Raw genomic sequence first — 16969 nt, 5'->3', positions numbered from 1 at the left:
TGTACGTTTAATTAACCAGTGAATTCTATTTAACTCTTCGTTTTTGGTTTGTTATTTTTTCTTGCATCTTTTGACTTTGACGTTAAAATGATGACAACAGCGCCTCTAATAGCGAAATTTATAATAAAGATGATAAAAAACGATGGTGAAAAAATGCTTTCATTCAACAGTTTGTATTTTTATTCAAAATGTGATTGCAAACTCAAATATTTCAATTAACAGCCAATCAATTATTCATATTGAATGACAGTTAATTGCAAAACAGCTGAAAGTGCCATTTTCAAATGGTGTTGGATTTTTTTTATTCAACATACGTAACTAGTAATGCCAAAATTATATTCATATTGCCAAATTGCTATTGATAGTACAATCTGTGAGGAAAATTTAATTTGTCAAAAGTACGCTATGTTAAAATAAGCTTGAACATTTGTCTTGCACTTGCTTTGAATATTCTTTTTATGTAAATATTAAAAAAGAATTTAAAATAATCATTATTTAAAAAAAATTAGACATAATTTTTTAAACAACAAGTTTTTGCTGTTATGATTTTTATAAAAACTCTAAATGGCAACAAAGCAAAATATTGTTCAAATGCGAAAATCCCTATTTTGAGATATTGATTGTTAATATATTGAGAAATAGTCATTTTCAGAATAAGTTCTTAATATTTATTATACATATTTCATATTAATAAAATATTTATCGAGCATAAAGTTTTTTGTTTATTGAAAAACCTTAATTTGAATCAATAATTTCGAGAATCGAAATAATAAAATGTCAAAATAAGCCTTGACATAACAAAAAATAGGTACCGAGATATTGCTTTCTTAATATCGTAGTTAAAAAAGAAACTGTAGGTATAGAAATATGGATTTCACCAAACTAATACTAGATATTTACTCTTGAAATATACAAGCATACATAACCTTAAATGCTGCAGTAAGTGAACTGATTTGATTTTCTCTTTTCTATAAACAAAAATCTATAGTATTATGTATACATATATATAAATTTCTATTATTTGATTTGGAAAATACTTTGCGCTCGATTACAAAATATAATTACTTTATTTGGTCAGTATTGCAACCTATCCTCAAGAAAAAATTCAGTATTTGCAGCCCCTATATTGAGAGCTTTGTATAATAACTTTCATACAAAGGCTTATTTGAAAAATGGATCTCGTGAAGCCGTGTAGATATTTCTTGGCCGTGTAGGTTTCGATCAAAGCTTTAAAATATATTCGATTCCATTAGAATTTCTTGGCACGTACTGTTTCATGCGCACTGTTACATGTAAGTACATAGAACTTAGCTTTTAATAAAACCTGAAATTTATATTTCTTTGTTTATTGATTATATCAATTTTATAAATGTTTTCATCCTAATTGCAAATATTTCGATATTATAGTAATTTTAACTTTTAAGCACTTCAATTAAAATAAAGTATTTTTTAACTTGTTTAGCAACAATATCATTAAAATTACATTTCATATAATTAATTAAAAAGGAAAAAAACACTTTTTTGTCAATAAATTAGAATTATTTAATCTTCACTAGACGTACTCGCAGGCGGTTTTATTGTTGGACGTTTTCTTGTAATTGAAGGAAGGCGGGAAGTTCTTACTGGCGCACCCATGTGTTTATCGGGTCCATCATTTAAAAACGACAAAGGAGAGGAAGGCGCCCAATCAGAACCAGAACTTGACCTTGAATAAAATAGATAAATATTTTACATAATGTAATAAATTATACAATCGTACCCTGCAGAATAAATTGGTGGTAATTTCCTCTCTGAACTACCAGTAGAATTAATCGAGTTTGATGTTATTGATGCATGAATTTCCTGCTGGTAAAGTTGATATAACTCTCGTAATTCATCAGGTAATTCAACTTTCTCTTCTTCAATTAATCTTCTTTGGGAACTTATGATATCTTCACATAGTCTTCTTTGTCTTTCAGCCCTTAGTAATTGTAAGTCTCTTCTACGCAATTCAGCTTGACGTGCTAATCGTTCTGCTTGTAATGAAACTTTATCCGCTTCCAGTTCATGAACACGGCAGAGTAATGCTATAATAATTTGATTCTTTTAAGTTTTACAGAATATGTTGTATGAATTTGCAATATGTTTATACTTTAAATGCATAAAACTTTGATTATACCAGATATATTATGCCTCGCATTACATAAGTTTAAAACAATATTAACTCAATTTTACCTAAAAGTTCTCTCTCTTCATCACTGCTTATTCTTTCAGGAAGCTCATCTTCTAGTTGGACCCCTTTTTGCCGACACAATTCTAATTCTTGTTCCGTTCTTTCTCTAATTTCACGATACCTTCTTGTTTCCTTTTCAATAGCGGCTAGTTCACCCCATGCATTTTTAAGTGCAATCATGCCTTCTGATTCCACATCTAGCTCAGAATAAATGAAAGTAAATTTTTTTTTAGTTCATTACAATCAATATAAAATTTAATAAAATTTTTTATACCATCTTCTGCCGGGGTATCATAAAGTTTTCCCATTCTACCTTGCCAATGTGATATTATCATATGTTGACGCTCTGCATCAAGTTCCAAACCCAATAAATGACTTTCAGATTCAAGCAACTTACGTCTTAATTTCATTTGTTGCTTAAATGTCAATACAATTTGTTCTCTTAAATATCTTAATTCAGCTTTTCTTTTTTCATCATTAACATTATTATTATTTAATGTTGCGGCGACACCACTTCTTGGCCTTTCGGTTAACATTTTTGATTTTAATCTTGTTACTTCTTCTCGCAATTCACTAACTAAAGTTTGATAATGTTTCATTGGGAATTCGTGTTTGTCTTCCATATACCCGGTATTTTGAAGTTTTGTTGTAATATTATTAGCACGATCCGCATAAACTAAAGTATTTTTTGTTTCATCGCGATGTTTAGTTTCGGGAGCGACATGTGCAATCATAACAGTTTTACAACGACCACTTAAAGCTTCCTTAAGCAATCGTGTTAATTTCGAGTCTCTATAATTTACATATCTAGCGCCACCAGATAAAGCATTTATACAGTTACCTAAAGCTAAAAGACTACGATTAATATGTGCGCCCTCCTGTAATCGTTTGCCACGATTTTTTGTTTTTTTAGCTCTTTCAGAACCAGCAAGATCCGTTAAAAAAAGTCTACCCTGTTTTGTACCCATAGAGGTTCGAATTAATATTGTTATACTAAGAAGGGCATGACTTCTTGATGATGTTTGATTAGCAGCTGTTGGCTCTATTGTACGAGCTTTATTTCCTTTTAATAATAATTGTATGACTTCTTGTCTACTTATAGCTGCAATTTCTTTAAGGCCAGCAACAGTTATTCTTTGACCACGATTATCCTCTCTTAATTCAAGAGGACCACCAGGATTCAATAAATCTCGTATTAATTCATTATAAATTTCCAAATAAGAAATCGACACCTAAAAATATAAGTATAGGAAATTATTAATCTGTTTCAATTTAATATTTAATATAATTTTAATATAATTAATTTTTTATTTTCATTAGATTTCATTAAGTATAATTTATTTTTTTAATTTCATCTTCAGAGCCAGAGAAATTTTTGTAAAACACAAAAATACATGTATATGTACATAAATGTCACAATATCGTAAATATATATGGCAAGGCAATATTTCAATCAAACATTCATAACGGTAAAAACATTCATTCATACAATTTACGCACTGTAAAACTTTTGACATAAACCCAAACAATCAAAATAAAATTTTTTACCCTTTGGTTGTTTCAATTTTATATTTTTCTTTTTACATTTTTTTTAGGTCACACGTAATTATTAAATTGCGGAAATGAATATTAAATTAATGTTTGTTTGTTTGAATTAAAAAATATATGGCAGGACTTTCCAAAATAACATTTAATTACTTTCAAAATTTTTTAAATCGATAATTAATTCTAGCGTTTGTTTTTTAATTTTTTTACTGTATTCGCACTAAATTAGTTTTTATTAAAACAAAAATATTTTATGTCTTAGAAATTCATTCAGGTTCGTGGTAAGGCATTTATATGGTCCTAAGGTAAATTTTTAACACGCGATATTCAAAAAATATTTAGAATTTGAAACATTTTCTCATAATGCATTATTTATTGTAGTTTGAATTCAAAGCTATTTTCAGCGAATTTTGTAATCACAAGGAATTATTATGAAGAAAACTTGAAAGTAAATTTTGAGTCAAGACACCTCAATATTCACATGCTAATCCTAAGTTCTCAAACGCCTCCTATATTTCATAGTACAGTTTCATATTTCTTGACTTACTTCGAGGAGACCCAAATGAGTGGACACCAAAAATATTTCGCTTTATTTTAAGTTGATACTCTGGCACCATTTAAATTCAATTGTGGTGATCTTAGTAAATTTTTGCTTATAAAATTCATACGCAAAGATTTACTTTCATTTAGCTCTGTTATCCATTTTTTTCTCCATTTCTTACATTGCTAATTTATTGTTTCTTGTATTTTTTTTTATCGGTTCTTCAACATTAAGTTCTACTACCAATATTGCTGTATTATCAACAAATGTAATCCCATAATTACATCCTCCAACACTGGCAAATCACTTGTATAAAGTATACGTATATAGGACACAGAACATTGCCTTGAGGCATTTTAATGTAAACTGAAATTTTAATTTATAAAATCAAAAACTAATGAATTTTTAAGATTATTTGCAGATTTAAATGTACATTATTTTCTAATTCGATTTCCTTATAGATTCATAATTTGTATTTGCTTGATGAGTGCTTGAAGCTTGAAGCTAACGAATATAATTTCGTTTTCTATTACACTCTTATTTTAAATTGTAAGTACTTGATTTATTTCTATAAAATAAAAAAAATTATGAAAATTTTTAATAGAAACCACAAAATATTTGCATTCAATAATCCATGCAACTATCTACTGACTTATTAACTAGATCCGCCACTTAATATTTTACTTTACCACAATTACTTAAATATGCACATATGTATATTTGTATGTATATTATTAATAACATTCAGGCTAATATAATGTAATAAGTATACACATATACCTACATACATGGAAATTCACATATTAATTCAGTTTCACGTGTTTATCACTAATATCCTAGCACGCAATTTGAAAAATAAAAATTCTTTTTTTAACGCGATGTTATGATTTAAAACAATCACCCGCATAGTCCTAAATTGGTGTAAATATAAAAAAAAAATCTGATGTGGTCAGCACATAACCGACCGCATTGTGTATGGTCTAGTTAAATGAAAGTGTTATAGAATATTATAAAAATGTCTGTTAAATACTTCTTTCCAATTTTTAGGACATTAGTAAGCTTATAGTTAACATACTTAGAAAAATGTAAATTTGGCTCTTAGTAGAGTTTCGCTTTGTGCTACCCGAATTCCCTGAAATGCTCGCCAGTTAGTTTGGGTAACAACCAGAACTCAAATATCAAATTTCAAGAAATTCCATCAATTTGTTCTGTGGATATGGTGAAAAATGTAAAATCGGCCCGCAAATCAGTTCTCGAGCCCTGATCTTTCCAAAAAAGTTATATGTTCATTGCTTTAATATGAGGAATTCATATATTAAATTTCAATGAAATCGGTTTATTATTTCTCTTTATATACACAAAAGTGTATGTTTGGCCCGTAGTAAGCGCCCAGTTGCTGATGCCTGATTTCCTCCAAAAGTTAGGAATTTTTGCGTATGATCGAGCAAAGCTTATACATGAAATTTCAAGTAAATCGGTTGAATACTTTCTTCAAAATGGTGAAAAATGTAAAATCGGCCCGCAAATCCGTTTTCGAGCCCTGATCTTTCCAAAAAATTTATATGTTCATTGTTTTAATACGAGGAGTTCATATATTAAATTTCAATGAAATCGGTTGATTATTTCTCTTTATATACACAAAAATGTATATTTGGCCCGTAGTAAACGTCTAGTTGCCGATGCCTGATTTCTTCCAAAACATACGAAGTTTTGCGGACGGTCGAGCTGAGCTTATATATAAAATTTCAAGTAAATCGGTTGAATATTTTCTTCAAAATGTTCAAAAATGTAAAACAGGCCCGCTAAAAAGTGCAGTTCCCGAGGCCTGATATATACCAAAAGTTGATCGATCCGTGCCATGGTGGAAACAAACTTACATATAAAATTTCATCAAAATCGGTTCAGCCGAACTTGAGATACACGCGTGCACACACAGACCGACAGACGGACAGACCGACAGACCGACAGACCGACAGGTTGCTAAAAATAGTTTATTTACACTTCCCTACTATGGAGAAGTACGTTCCCACCGAAAACTCGATATGCAAAATTTGTTGCCATCACATAACCTACCTATTGTTTACACAATACGGTCGGTAAAAATTATAATCAGGTCGCTAAGACATTTTTTCTTTCTTTCCTTTCATATATACTTTTAGACTTTTTCTTTCCAAAAATTGAGTTAGTTTGACGAGAAAATATAAAAATGTCCTTGAACCTCACAATAAAATAAAAATACACAAGTTCTTATCTTGATAAATAAAAAAATATAAGAAAAAAAAACACCAGGGTTATAATTGTAAAACTCCTTAATCATCGTTCATAAATATTTGGCATAAAAAAATTCTAAAAATATTTTTTTTAACTTGGAATATGTTCCCCTTTATTAAATATATGAAAAGGATTTTCAAGCCGTTACTTGACTCTGAATTTACTTGACCCAACATGTTAACTATTGTGATTTTTTTTTCCTTTTTTTATTATTTTGATTTTGTGCTCCATTTTTCTTAGATATTACATTCCCTTTTAGGGGTTCTTACTATTATTATGAAATGTGAATTTATGTGTGAGATATTGTGAAAAATTGGGGCAAAATCATTTTAATAGGAGGTCATTCCGAAAAAGAAATGGACGGTTACTGAGAATAAGATTGATTTCAATTGTGGCAGCATAAATTGTTTTATTAAATAATTACTAAAACGTTTAAAATAAAATCAAGTTTAAATTATTCTAAATAGTTTTACAATAGACTATAATTCATACAACTCCAAGGAATACAGGATGATTCATAGCTAGAGTGATGATTCATAGATACATTAGTATGTAGATTTTCCTGTGTAGAGAAAAAATTGTTCTACAGTAAGCCTCTTTCGGAACCGGTTTAGGGGCTAGGGGTTCTAAAAGAGAAGATAATAATTTTTTTTTTGCACCTTATCGAAAATAGAGTGTAATTTTGGCTGCGTAAGACATAACGGTACTTTTAGACATTTATTAGAAACCTGGTACAGTAGACTATCCAATAAGCATACAATTCGATTTTCGTAGCACTTTTAGTTCAGATACCACGTGCAAAATTTTCATTTTCCATTACAACAAACACTTAATCCGTGACGTTGGAAGTGAAATTAAATTTATAATACACTTTAAAATTGTTATTTGAAATATTACCTACATGATATTATTGTTTACACTCTTACTTATGCAGTATATGTATGTACCATATTATATACTACTAAATGTTACATGTTCACCTTAAATAAAAATATTGAAATTTTTGATTTCTCAATTAGTTCAATCTAAATTTATGGAGAATTTATGGGAAATTGTAATGAATTTTGAATAAAGAATGAAGATTGATATGAAAAAATTGTGAAAGAATTTCGAAGGAAAATATTATGCAATTTTTGAATTTAATTTGTAAAGAATCATGCCTTGATATGGCTAAAAAAATTTAGGTTAATAGGTAAATTAATATAGGTTATGTTTTTGTTTGCTAAATAATTAATATTTAAAGAATTAACTGATTTAATGCAATTGGACTTTTTTAAGCTCAATACAACTTTAAATTTTTTAAGCAAAATGAAGGATTAATGATGGACCGGCAACAATCTTAATTGGTTATAGTACAAACATAACCTCGTTAGGTATTAGTGTTTTTTTTTTGTAAATTCAGAAGTACTTCGGTAGTTGATCTTAGTTCGAATAAAGATAGAAACAATTTAAAATGTTCGAAAGGGATGGCAATTCTTTCGTACAATGGTAACGATTTTTCAAATATATTATTTTGACAGCTTGAGAAATATTTATTTTTTTAATAAAATTACTGTCAAAGTAATACTAATTCAGGGCTGCATTTTCAAAAAAAACTGAATAACATTCACACATTTTCTGTAGCATGCTCGTTAGTATTTTGTTTCTTATGTTTTGTTATTTGACGTTCAGGTTATTTGAGAAATCTGCTATAGTATTTACTATATCTATTCTTCTTGATATTAAACATCTAAATGACATAATATAAAATTTGACAGAATATAAAATTTGTATAAAATCAAATTTAGTTAACCACTGGGAAACTCGATAAGGAAGATATAAAAGAAGAGAATAACGATTTTAAAGCCAAATAAAACTTTCAATATTAAAACAATCTTTGAAACAGTAATTCGGGACAATAAATCATGACTTTTCCAACTATTCAAAAAAATATTGCAATCCTTATACTAACTTTATATGAATTTGAATTTTCTCCTTGTTCAACATGTTGAAATATTTCATCGATAGCACGAACCATTAATCCATCACCATCTGGTTCAATATTACCATTACTTGTAGATGGTGTACCAACTTTTTTTGGATTAGGACCAAGCATTGTATGAGTTTTTCCAGAACCAGTTGCTCCTATTTTAATTTAATAGAAAAGTATAATAAAAACTTCCATAATTTTTTAATTAAATATTTTGAAGTATAAAATGTTCACATACCATAAGCAAAAACTGCAGCTGTAAACCCATCTAAAACATCTTTTACCAATGGAGCTGTTGTAGTTTTATAAACATTTTCCTAAAATTAAATATTAATATTTTATTATCACATATTTTTCATTATATTAGTAAGAGCAGAAAAAAAAATTCAATGAAACTGAATTTTATTATTTATGGTTTCACAAATATTTAAGTTTTATTATCAAAAAGAAATAAGCAATTTAGCAGTAGAAAGTTTAATTTTTGAAAGTAGAAGAATATGACGTTTATATTTAGTGTTAACAAAGAGAGTGTTACGGTATCTCGTCATAAATACTAAAATTCTTACTGTTGGTGTCAGAAAACTACTAAATCGGTGTTCAAATGGGTAAAATGAAACACGCGGACACGAAAACAATCTTTCAGAAATTTCACCGCGCAAACTAAAAGGGGCAATGTCCTTGAGTCAAGTTCCTTATACATTTGGTGCAAAATAATTTGTTTTAAGTTCTGAAAACTTTAATTATAATACCACCATCCGCTTTAATTATAATACAACTAATAGCGTTATCATGAGATGTGGTGTCATTACCAGCCCAACTGTTGTCTTCGTTGGGCAGTTCACATTAGCACATTAATTCTTCCATCCATTCACCTCTATTTTTCTACGCCTCTTTCTGCTATAAAAAAAGCTGTCCTTCCCCAAGTCAATAGATCTCACTTAAAAAAACAACATTTTCGGCTACCTTTCTTCTTCGACCTTGTCTCCCTTTTAGAACTGCATATTTATTTAGATTGTCTTAATTATTAACTTAAGTTATGAAAATGAAATGTGCCACTTTACACACCATTGATGTAATCGAGTAATTTTTTTTCATTTTTAAAATTTCATTAACAATTATGTTTTTTGGCCCTTGAATGACCGTAAAAAATCGTATTTAAAATTAAAAACCAATACGTAAATTTCTTCATAACATAGAATTTTCGTCGTTTTTTTCTTATATTTACCTAAATTATTACAATGCATTTATTTATTTAACTTGTTCTACTTTAAAAAAAAAAATTTTTTTTATTACTTTAACCTTTAATTATTTTCAAATTACCTGTGTTGTTTCCTCTCCAAATACATGATCGTAACCATATTTCCTTGGTCGATTTTTAACACCTTCATCAAATAATAAAGCTTTTTCGGAAATTACTTCAATACACCTAGGATCATTTATATCCTGACTAGGACGTACACGTACAGCAACCTTGAATTTGTTTATAGAAAAATACAACAAAAAAAAATAAATTAATGTACCTAAATGTAAAATAAATATTGTATATAGTTAAATTTTACAGAAAGTTGTAAACATAACATGCACATGAGTATTTATGTCCTTTTTCGTCATTAAGGACAACATACAGAAGTTATGTATATTGTAGAAGGAATAACCATAAGAATAATAATTTTGAGAAGTTTTTGTTTATGTTTTTAAATAAAATACAATTTTGAAAATATCTTGGTTCAATATGGGCCTCAGCAATTTTGATTAAAGTACACGAATACTGCTATAAAATCAAAATTAACAATAAAAGTATATGTGTATAACGATCTTCTAATTAAGAGAAGATAAGAAACCCAAAATATAATTCCATTTTTATCTAAAATAAAAATTACACTGCAACCTGCTTTAATACTTAAAAATTTTGTGTGGAAGTTTGCTCTTGCTCTTAATACTGTACATGCTAATTCAAAAGCATTAAAATCAGTTTTCCCCATGATTATTATGCTCGTTTGAACATATGTTCGAAGCTCCTTGCACTAGCTGCCATATACAACTTTAATAGTTATTTGGTTCTATGTATCTTATGGTTATATCTTGGTAACTACTTAGATTAAACAAATATGATTTTCGGTAAAGTTGTAGAAAAATCATGAGCGCTCATGGCAGCTGTCGTACAACTTATTTGGCATTTTTAATATTACAGAATAGAAATATTGCATAAACTAATATTGTAATACGGCAATTATTTTTTCCTTCATCATCATCAATGGCTCTACAACCCGGACTGGGTCTTGGCCGCCTCTAAAATTTGCCTCTATCGGTCTCGTTCTTGCGCCAGAGTTCGCCAGTTTCGTGCGCCTATTCGCCTGGCATCGTTATCCACGCAGTCGCTCCATCTTAATTTAGGTTTCCCTGGTCTTCTGGATCCTTCAGGTCTTTGTAAAAAAATCTTCTTTGTGAGATGGGTCTCTTCACGTCGGATGATATATCCTGCCAATCTCAGTCGCCCAATTTTAATCTTTTTCACAAGATCTGGCTATTTATACAATTCGTACAACTCGTTGTTGTACCTTCTTATCCATACTTGGTTTTCTTGCTTTGCTCCATAAATCTGGCGGAGAACCTTTCTTTCAAAAATATTTAAATTGTTTTCTTGTTCTTTAGTTAATACCCAAGTTTCAGAGCCATACAATAATACTGGAAGTATCAAAGTTTTATACAATTTTATTTTTACTAGTTTATCAAGTAGACGTGAAGATAATTGCTTGTGTAGGCCATAATAACATCTGTTTGCCAGGATCAGTCTTCTCGATACTTCGTCTGCGACATTATTTTGATCGTTAACTCGGGAACCTAAGTAAACAAATTCTTGAACCACTTAAAATTTATAATCATTTACTCTTATATTTTGGTCATTTCTTTCTCTGCGTGTTGATATCATAAATTTCGTCTTAGATTCATTGATACTTAGTCCAATTTCTTTTGCTTCTTTTTCAATTTTTATAAATGCCTCTTTGGTGGCCATTATTGTTTTCCCAACTATATCTATATCGTCCGCATATCCCAATATTTGAACAGATTTATTAATTATAGTACCGAAAGTCTTTACTCCTGCTTTTCTTATGATTCTTTCTAGCGCAATATTAAACAGTTGACAGGACAGAGAGTCTCACTGACGTAGCCCGCTGTTTATATCAAATTTTCCGGAGACTTTACCTTGTATTTTAACTACGCTGTTAACATTTTGAAGCGTCATCACTGTTAATTTTATCAGTTTTGTTGGGTAGTTAAAGTCGATCATAGCTTATATTAGTTTTCGTCTGTCAAAGTTATCATAGGCTGCTTTAAAGTCGACGAAAAGATGATATGTATCAATTCCGAACTCCTTTGTTTTTTCTAAAATTTGTCTGATGCCAAATATTTGGTCAGTGGTCGACGACCCTGCTCGAAATCCACATTGGTAATTTCCAAGTATTCTCTCTGTGAATGGTTTTAGCCTTTCTCCTAGAACTATTGCGAATATTTTGTACGTCACGTTTACCAGCGTGATTGCCCTATAGTTCTCGCAGTCTAGTTGATTGCCCCTTTTGTGGAGGGGGCATATTATACCCGTATACCATTCAGAAGGCATTGTTTCAGTCTCCAGATTATTATTTCCGTGCGATCGTATATTCGAAGGGTATTATAAATTTGCCAACGGTTCTTAATATTTTACCATGGGAAAAATGACATTTAAATGACAGACTATTAATATTTGACAAAACAAATACTAATTAACCTTTTGAGTGTACACATATTTTTTAGGGAGGTTTGGTGTACACGTGTACCACTTTTGTCTCTTGTCCTTAAAGAGTTTAAATTTTTTAATATCTCTGTGTAATTAAAACACTTACAGTTTCTTATATTCTAAAATTTTTTGCATTCACTCTTGAGAGTTCAAAGTAAACTAATTGGATAATTTACAAACGATCTCATTTTTATTATATTGCTGGACAAAAGTAGAACATGTGTGCACTCAAAAGGTTAGGAAAAACAATTTCTTTCGTGATTTTATGCTGTAAATTAGCACAGATTAGTGATTTGACGCTTCTATATTTTTTTTCTTGAGACGTACGAGAAATGTTTCATTTCAGTCGACAATTCAGTATCCGTTGCAGTTTTAATAACGGGAATGTTTGATTTATTGATTCAAAATAAAAATTACATGCACTATCTTTGTGGATTACGACTTTTATCCCCGAAGATAAGGAGTGAAATCATTTCGTAAACTTAACTAAATTTAATACTGAAATTAATAGACCTTTTCCATTTTTCATACCGTATATATGAAAGAATCAATAAAGTTGAAGGTGGTCGAAAGGTCAAGACGAAAAATCGAGATACTAAATTGTAAAAAATCATTCAAACGTATACAAATTTACACGTACATACATATATGTATTTCATTTCTACCCGTATTCATATCAGATTAGTAATTCCAAGGCAATATTCTTAAACTAAAATAAAAATTGTTGAGAGAAAAGAAAAAATTTATCTAAAAATAAATTTAAATATAAGTAATTTATTTCATGAATCGCAACAACTATATAGCGAATAAATCAAAACTAAAATAAAATTTAATAAATAAGTAATTAAAATTTATACCACTAATCTTTCTTCAGCTGGTTGTACATTTGAAACAGCAGTTGGTGGTGGAATAGCCGATGACGAATTTCCACTTCCGCTTCCACTACTACTTGACCAATTCGCTGTATTTAATCTAGTTGCCATCTTAAATAAATTTCCTTGGTTTTTAGAATGTATTTTCACTTTATTTTATATTTATTCTTAAATATGCATGAATATACCAATATAATTTACGAACATTAATTATATTTTATGTACAAGACGACTACATTTCTACAAACACACATAACAAATAACTTTGTATTCTAATTTTATTGATTTCAAACTCACTAGTTTTTGAATTGTTCATGAAATGAAATTATGTTTAATTTTTTATTTTATTTAGGCGTGAATTTACGTATTTTAAGCTTATCGTATAAATGTAATTTGAACAGCGTTATTCCTGAAAATGAAATTGAAAAGGAAAAAATTAATGATTTGTTTTTGTTTTTTTTGTTTTTTTAGAAATTTTTATATAATAAGAAGGCATAAGTACAAGGACACTATTTATAAGGACTGACTACATTCACTAATAAATTTGATATTAATAGTGAGTAAATATAAAAATAAATTCGAAAGTTTATTTTTACCTCATAATTATTAAAAAATTCTTAGCAAAAAAGTTTTCTGCAAAATTTATCTTTAAGGTTATAAAATAATTTTTTATTGAAAATAAATTGGTCAGGGACTTAAATTGAATTTTATTTATTTAATAAAAAGTTTAAATGCAAAAATTTAAAATAATTTCTTACAGAATGACATAACAATCTAAATTGCAACTAAAATCGTATAACAACTGCTAAAGAATTCTCCAAATTACGATATCCTAAGCCTTACATCAAGACATTTGCTTATATTTCGAAAGATTTTTGTTCGAAAGACTTTAGTTAATTAAATCAATTCGAATGCTGAAGATAATGAAGCTTACTTCAATTTTTACTGAACGCATTGCACAAAGAATAAAAGAAGTTTTTCGAATGCATTAAATTTTAAATGTAGAAATTTCGATATAGGAATTCATTTCTCCTTGAAAAAGAAACGGAACCAAACTATATATACAGGTCTGTATTATTGTGTGTGCAATCGTGTATTACGATTTCGACCGAACCGATTTTGGTACAGAATCATATATTTATATCTGAATTATCAACATTTGGAGTATTTCGATTACAGGAATTGGATTACATTGGTCGATTTTACATTTTCAATTCTTTTAAAAAAATATTCAACAGATTTTCTTGAAATTTCATTTTAAACTTCGTTTAACAATAAAACCAGCTTTTACAAGATGGCCTTTTACAAAAACATAATATGCCAGCAATATTTACTAGAAGCCAAATTTACATTTTTGTTATCTTTTTAAAATAATCAACTTATTTACCCTTCAAATTTAGTACTTCAACTTAAATAGTTGAAACATTTAAGAAGTAAGTTTTTTTTAGAAAATCACAGTTCGGAAACCAAATTTTCACTATAGAGGATGGTTTTACATGATTACACTTTTTACGCGATAGCAACTAAGCTACAAGCTTAAGGATTTGGGATAGTGTAGGGTGAACCTCTACTTAGAACCAAATTTATGTTTTTCTAGGAATGCTAGCTAAAAACTTGATTTTTTCCATAATTTGAAATTCGTAAAGTGTTTAAAAGACATTTTCATAATCTTATGCCGGTTACGTGCCAATTACATCACATTTTTTTTATTAAATTCATTAACAAACTAACAAAAAATGTACATAATTTATACAGTGTCTTAAATTAGTTTTTGAATATTTCATTGATCTATTTAAATAGTGTAATAAATGAATAACACAGACCTTCAATTGAAATTTAAAACATAAATAATAAAACAATACAAAATGAACACAATAGGACAAAAATATAAAAACTAATTCTAAAATTTAATTTACACGAAAAAAAAGGTCTTTTTGTCCTTACACGGCATGCCAATTCCAAAAAAAAAACATCTATCCAAAACAAATAAAACTCAATAATAAGTTTTCTATGTATAGTGTAGAGCGCATTTTTATCAATATTTATAGTTATTTACTAACTAACTATCCTTCAGTTAGTTTCCATTAAAATATTTCGAATTACGATATAACCTTCAATATGAATTGAAATTGTACATATTAAAAAAAAATTTTACTATAACTTTGTGTAAACAAATGTAATTACAGAAATTATTTTCAAAAATATTTATACAACACACCACACTTGTTTACCATGCATAATATATATTATATATGTATGTATACGCAATAAAAATCTTTTTTGCTTGTCAAAATTAAATTTTCCCAAAAAATATCAATATGTTTTTAAGAAATTAACAAGGATTTTAATACATTTTCAGTAAATTTGAAAAATAATATACTCGTACTTGTCATATTTAACTTGCTCACAGAAATCCGTTATTTTCTCTCCAACCTGCACCAACATTTCCTAAAAGCATCAAATTTTGCGCTTTGTGGAGAAATTAATTTTTGTTAAATTGAAAACTTCTTGATTCCGCAAAGGTAATTTTGTTTCTTTGTATGTTTTAAATTTCAACCGTTTGATGTCAAAGAAAATACATACATGCATACATGTACAAGTATGTATTTTCAAATCAAAGACATAAAATCTATAAATGACATATACATACTTCATTGAGCTGAATTCTTCGGTTCGTCAATTTACGAAAGAACTACATTTTTTTATAACTTTTTTTATCTCTCTCAAAAAATTGAATCAAATTAAATTTAAGTCCGGGGACTTTTTTTAATATGTACCTACTGTTGCAATTCTTGTTTAAAAATGTCAATTTAAGTGTAATAAAAAAAATAAAGTGTAATCCGCTCAGCTTATTTTAGACGAACCATTAAAAAGTAGAAAATTAATTTGACTTGCTTAGCTTAAAGCCGACGAAAAAGTAAAATCACCTTTAAAGAGGATTTTTTTTTAATTTCTCCCTATTATCTCTTTTTTTCTATGAAAAATACTTGCAAATTTTTAAATTTTCGGCTATTAAATTTGAGGAAAAGAAAAAATAATTTTGAAAAACTTAAAGTTGTTTAAGAGAAATAAATGTGCTACTTTACAAACCATTGATTTGATTAAGTTTATTATTCTCGTATGTCAGCACGTGCATTTCATAAAAGTCTTAATTTTATTTTTCATTTTATTATTAAATAAAATAATTATAATAATAAACGCAATAAATATGAATTAGGGAATAAATTAAACCTTCATATTTTAATGTTTTTCTTTTACAATTTAAATAAAAATTTGTTAAATTAACAATCTATAACGCTTATAATGCAAGTTTCTTATTTTACTTCTAAAGTAGTGTATGTGAATAATGAGAGAATTGAGAACTAATTATCTATACTCATACTATTGAACATTTGTCTTAACACGAAATATTAATGTTACTTATTTTAATTACTTTTAATATTGTAGAATATTTACTTGAAGCTTCCTGTATTTTATTCTGACCTTTAAAATATAATTTTTTTGTATTATATTAATGACGTCAAATATTTAATTTGATATTTTCTGTTTTTATACGCAAGTGATCAGATACCGCCATCATATTCTCCTATTCCAATTTCAAAGTGTTCATTGACGAAATTATAAATTAATTAACGTCATATCACTAGAAAATTTGAAATTTATTACCTTACGCTCTTTGCAAATATTCCTTTTTTTTAAGACAAAAACCAATTTTAACCATTATTTTTCAAGAAAACTTTTCAAAACAAATATTGAAAAGTTTACTGAAAGTTTAATCATCTTA

The 16969-nt window shown here is 28.2% G+C and overlaps 1 protein-coding gene across 1 annotated transcript; it reads right to left on the bottom strand.

The window, feature by feature from the left end:
* Positions 1-1440: 1440 nt before the first annotated feature.
* LOC129614381 (kinesin-like protein KIF19) lies at positions 1441-13296 on the bottom strand. Its single transcript, XM_055528955.1, has 8 exons — positions 13171-13296; positions 9859-10008; positions 8777-8855; positions 8521-8693; positions 2487-3444; positions 2215-2409; positions 1760-2066; positions 1441-1705 (listed from the first exon to the last, which is right to left on the bottom strand). The coding sequence occupies exons 1-8, from the start codon at positions 13294-13296 to the stop codon at positions 1543-1545; spliced, it is 2151 nt and encodes a 716-aa protein (XP_055384930.1). The 3' UTR covers positions 1441-1542.
* Between the last annotated feature and the right edge of the window lie 3673 nt (positions 13297-16969).

This window comes from Condylostylus longicornis, unplaced genomic scaffold (assembly GCF_029603195.1).
Source record: "Condylostylus longicornis isolate FDR11 unplaced genomic scaffold, ASM2960319v2 ptg000107l, whole genome shotgun sequence".
NCBI lineage: Eukaryota > Metazoa > Arthropoda > Insecta > Diptera > Dolichopodidae > Condylostylus > Condylostylus longicornis.
Note: the sequence above shows the minus strand (reverse complement) of the source record. Positions and strands in the feature narration are given on the sequence as shown.